Source organism: Lactuca saligna, chromosome 8 (genome assembly GCF_052625555.1).
Source record: "Lactuca saligna cultivar CGN05327 chromosome 8, ASM5262555v1, whole genome shotgun sequence".
In the NCBI taxonomy this organism is placed as follows: domain Eukaryota; kingdom Viridiplantae; phylum Streptophyta; class Magnoliopsida; order Asterales; family Asteraceae; genus Lactuca; species Lactuca saligna.
In genome coordinates this window covers 23,612,371-23,617,885 of record NC_136424.1, presented here as the reverse complement: position 1 = coordinate 23,617,885, position 5,515 = coordinate 23,612,371, and the positions used below count along the sequence as shown (strand labels likewise).

General features: G+C 30.0%; 1 protein-coding gene across 1 annotated transcript; it reads left to right on the top strand.

Annotated features, from left to right (window-relative positions):
• Positions 1-2,256: 2,256 nt before the first annotated feature.
• Positions 2,257-3,332, top strand: LOC145012653 (uncharacterized). The gene is made up of 4 exons (XM_078971448.1): positions 2,257-2,613; positions 2,737-2,847; positions 2,936-3,016; positions 3,112-3,332. The coding sequence occupies exons 1-4, from the start codon at positions 2,308-2,310 to the stop codon at positions 3,232-3,234; spliced, it is 621 nt and encodes a 206-aa protein (XP_078827574.1). The 5' UTR covers positions 2,257-2,307; the 3' UTR covers positions 3,235-3,332.
• The last annotated feature ends 2,183 nt before the right edge of the window (positions 3,333-5,515 follow it).

Below are 5,515 nucleotides of genomic sequence, written 5' to 3'. Positions count from 1 at the left end.
GCATTTTAAAATTATTTTTAGAATATGTACAGTGTAATATTCTATTTAAAATATTTCACGTATTTTTCAAAAAAAAATAGAATTTTTTTTATTTTTATTTTTTATTTTTTTAGTTAAATCAAGTTCCGAAAATAATATTTAAAAAAAGAGTTTTTAGATTTTTCCATTTATTTTGCATTTTAAAATTATTTTTTAGAATATGTCAGTGTAATATTCTATTTAGAATATTTCACGTATTTTAAAAAAAAAAACATAATTTTTTTTATTTTTTTTATATTTTTTTTAGTTAATTCAAGTTCCGAAAATAATATTTAGAAAAAGAATTTTTGGATTTTTCCATTTATTTTGCATTTTAAAATTATTTTTAGATTTGGTCTCACGGTCTCACAAAATTAGAATGATCTTAAATGAACCTGAACATATATATATATATATATATATATATATATATATATATATATATATATATATATATATATATATATATATATATATATATAGAGAGAGAGAGAGAGAGAGAGAGAGAGAGAGAGAGAGAGAGAGAGAGAGAGAGAGGTTGTTAGACTACTAGGAATCGCAAAAGTGAATAAGAGTTTGGCAGTCTATATCTAGGGTTCAAGTTCAATAATTCGTTGTTAGGCATCATTAGGCGTGATTAAGAAGTAAGGTCGAGAGTATGTAGTGTTATTAGCACCAAGGTTAGAGATGTGAATCACGAAAAAAAAAAAATAATAATAATAATATAACATTATAATTAAAGTGTTAAATAATAGTATATAAATATACAACTAATTATATATTAAATTTAAATGGATATTGGTAGGTTGAAAATAATTGATAATTTTTAACAAAGCAAACCGATTTATTTAAATAAGTTAGACACGTTGCACTGTTTAAATAAAATAGGTTGAAAATTTCATTCCAATCTACTATCCCCTTTTGTCGGTTCTAGTAAGAGGATTAAGATAGAAATACATTATGATTATGATGTATTATGTAACATTTATAATCAATTTATTGAATTAGTGAGCCATTTTTCTACATTTCTATTTACACAAGAAGCTCATACCATTATGTTTCAACGAAGATTTTTCTTTATGACCATAATCGCCTGTTCATTGATTAAGTTTTTGTATGGAAAAATGGCTTTAAATATAATTGTTTTATATATCTTATTAATGCTATTGATAATATTTGACATAATAGAATGTCACCAGTTATATTAGTAAATAGGATTAAAAACAGAAAACTATTCATTTGCAAAGGATTAGCGGAGATAATTCACGACGAAATCGTGACGGAGGCGATTTGATTCCAATCGGATTAGTGAACGAAAATTTCCTTACTATGTAAGATTATTTAGGGCTCATTGATGACACAGTCAAAGAGGGCCATATCCCCATGATTTTTTGATTTTCTATATGCAAATTCCGAAGCCCAGCATTTTTAGATCCAGAAAATTATATATTTTTATTTCCTTTAAGCTAAAAAGCAGGCCAAATCAGTTTCCACATTTTTCACACCTTCAGTTTGTTTATATCACCAACCATATGGGATTCACACCCACTCCCATAATATCTAATTTTTGTATTTATTCGCCGAAATTTTTGAAAAACTTGGCATATGATATGTTTAATTATGAAATTCCAACAAATAATAGGTTCTAAAGGGTGACTGATCGTGATATATAATCTTGAAGAAATTGAAAAGTGAAATGCTATTATAATTTTTTTATAAGAATTAATCTAAATTACATTTCGTGAATCACGGTTTTGATTTTATAAAAGAAGTTCCGTTTATTTTGTTTTTATGAAACAGATTATATATATTTAGCAAACAATTATTTATGTACATAACATTTTGTTTTCGCAAGAAAAAAGTTATCCATGCATGTATAAACTCATACTTGATCATAATCAAGTACCCAAAAGCTTCCACCAATGGTCGTTCATGTGATTAAAGAAAATCAGTTATCCAATCTTATGAGCTTCACATGTTTCATTTAGCTGTTTGACTGGTGTTTCTCCAACCTTCTGTCATGACCCATTGCCCATTTGCCAGTTGCAAATTGATCATGAGTAGACTGAGGTTAATTTACATTTGACCTAATCATGCCAATAGATTACTGCTTCCGTTGCACCAAATACAAGTCGTTAAATGAAAAAAAAAATTATTCTTTTAAACCCCCATCATCACCATAATTAGTTATTTCGTCAAACTTGAACCATGATGATGAAACAGATGTATACTAACAATCTTCGCAACTTGCTTCTCAACTGGTTTAATTAAACTAAAAGCAACAAGACCATGTGCGTGACATGGAGAAAGAAAGTTAAAAGCAAAAGAAAAAGAGGAGAGGAAGTCCATGGAGGGTACAAAGGGGCGGCTTTCCACAACAAACTTTCCGCAAAAACGAGCAGAATGAAGAATATATCAACCTTCGGAACAGGTGCATCAGTTGATGGAAACAATGAAGAAGAAAAACGAGCTATCGCATTGTATCAAGCAAGAGAAGAAGAGATACAGACGAAGAAGATGCAAGTGAAGGAAAAGGTCGAGTTTCAGTTAGGTCGTGCAGAAGAAGAGACCAGACGTCTGGTTCAAGTTTGGGAAGTAAGCTCGAGAAACCTAAGTATCAACATAACTAACCTAATGAACATAACACCATGATGGTGATGATCTAACGCTAAGTTGTTTTTGTCTCTTTGACACTTTCTTAATTTGCATGAATACAAGGATATCAAGCTTTTGACAGATCCCACGAGAAAAGACGTGATAATAGTGCGAAAGAAGATAGATATGGCTAAGCGAGAGCTGAGATCACTAGGCCAAAGTTGTGTCAAGAAGGTATGAAACTAGGCTGTAAGATGTTGATATAATGTGAAATACAATCCGAAAAGATGGCAAGAATTAAGGGTGTTAACTCTGAAAACAGGAGAAAGAGTATAGAGAAGCAATGGAGGTATTACACCAGAAAAATGTCGAAAAGAATCAGCTTACAATCACTCTAGTTGAGGTAAAACAAGTAATTCAAGAAATAGTTGAATGAATCAAATTTGATTCAGCCAACTTTTTTGGGTAATGTTTAACTATTCATTGGAATTTTTGTAGTTGGTGAAACAAAGTGAGAAAGCGAGGATGAAGAAGTTGGAGGAGCTAAACAAGATCTTAGATATCCTTCAGGCTGATTATCTACCAGTAACAAGTGATCTTCAGATCTTGTATAATCCTTAGCTGATTTATTTGTGTTATGCGTCATTGAAATTATTACTTGGTTGAGTTTGTGAACGGTTTGCCTTTTTTTAAGGTAAATTAGAGATCTTGAGTTTGAATTCCTTTTTATGGCATATATATATATATATATATATATATATATATATATATATATATATATATATATATATATATATATATATATATATATATATATATAGCTAGCTAGAGTGAGTGATCAAACACAATATATATATATATATATATATATATATATATATATATATATATATATATATATATATATATATATATATATATATATATATATATATATAAATAAGCCTTATTTATCTCCTTCCACTAAAATCAAATTCATACAGTTTAATTGATGCTACGTCGATTCCCTTCTGAACGACGCCATGACGGCAACGTCGATTGATAACATCATCTTTCCACCGCTTCTCCTCCCCCGCCTTCAAACCACTGCTCCGCTAATCGCTATAGACAACTGTTTCCAACCACCGTTTCTCTCTTTTTCCTCTTCACCCTTCTATTGGGTCGCCTGTCTTTGACATTTTAATGATTGCCTCTGCACTAAAGCGACATTTTTTAATTTAATCGAAAGGATGAAGCGGAGGACGATGGAACGACACCAACTGAAAATTCCAAGAACGGATTGAGCAACGTAACGTCCTCAATGGATGAGAGGTTAGGCCATAAAAGTCGGTTTTTTTTCTACCCTCTGCTTCGCGCCTACACCTGTTGGTTAGCACATTTATCCATTATCTCCATTTTCCCTGACGATTCCCTTAATCACTTTATGATTTATGTTTAACTTTTATTTCAGTTCTTAAATTTTGTAATCGGAATGCTCTCTTATTTTCTTTATTTATGCCTTGATTGAATCGCCTTAGTTGTTCCTTCATGGTCTAAGGTTTTAGTTTATACATCTCTCTCTCTCTCTCTAATATATATATTTCTGACCCGTGCTAAGCACGGCCCATGGAGGGTAATTTGGGCATTTTAAAATTTTGAGGTGCAATATTATAATTGGGTGGATTTTATAAAGTGAGTTTGACTCATCAATATCGTAAATGTAAGTACACAGTTTCATATGAGAAAAATACATGTCTATTATCAATTAAAAAATCTAAGTAGGTTGCTATTATAAGTAAGCAACTGAAAGTAAGTTTCTATTATATGTAAATAAACTATAACAAGCAATAATAACATTAATGGAGAATCACCACTTAATGACATTAATGACATTATTTAAAAGTTAATGTTGAATCTATTGTTTTTGGGTTTTGTTTGAACTTCATGAACGATATAAGCTTTATTAAGCTTTTGTGCTATGTTGTATAACTTTTCAATAATATATATTATGTTTAACATTAACTAACTTCAGTAAATTAGACAAAAATATGTTAGCATGTTAACAAAAATGAGCTCAACCCTCTGGGATGTATTAACAATGCATTTGAATCTATTAAACTGATCAGGTCTTTCTTGGTAGATATGAACCGGCTTTATGATAGAGCACCACATCGATAACTAGTGATGAGCAAAAAAGATAAAATAAATGCTACATGTATTCATACCAGGGTTATTTTGAACCAAAGTAAAGTTAGTTGCATAAAACAACATATAAAAAATATAACAGTGTAATCATCCGTTTATAATTTTTTTTTAAATAAGTTCTATATGGATGGACGTAAATTGAGGTTCCATGATTTGCCACCTTCTAGTACTTGCGCCAAATGCAATAAAAATCTTTTTTATTATACTAATAATAGTTTAGTGCCTAATCGATAACATGATGAAAGTACATAGCACTTTTTTGTATTTTACCCAAGTAGAGTGTATAGTTAAACATATTGACAACCACATCGGACATTTATGAGCTTGAAAAAGCTGTTAAGAGTCTTCGATTTTAGAACCCACATTCACTTGCCACTTGTTCATCCAACAATATCTGATTCGAGTGTGAAAATAACCTGCAAAATTAGCGATATAAAGATATAAAATTTATGATACAATGACATATTACTATTTAAAGTATTAAAAAATTCGGCATTGGTGTGTTGCAACTTGCAAACCAGTATGAAACTATCATTAGTAAATCTCTGCAACTTATTTTTCCATAAGGAGATTATGAGACACTAAACCTTTGGATATAAGCAACACTAACACAAACCCACATTTTTGTATAAATTTAATATCATAAAGTGTAAATCTTTTTCAAAGACTGAATAAACCATCTCCAAGCGAGAAAATGACAATTTACCCTTACATTTTA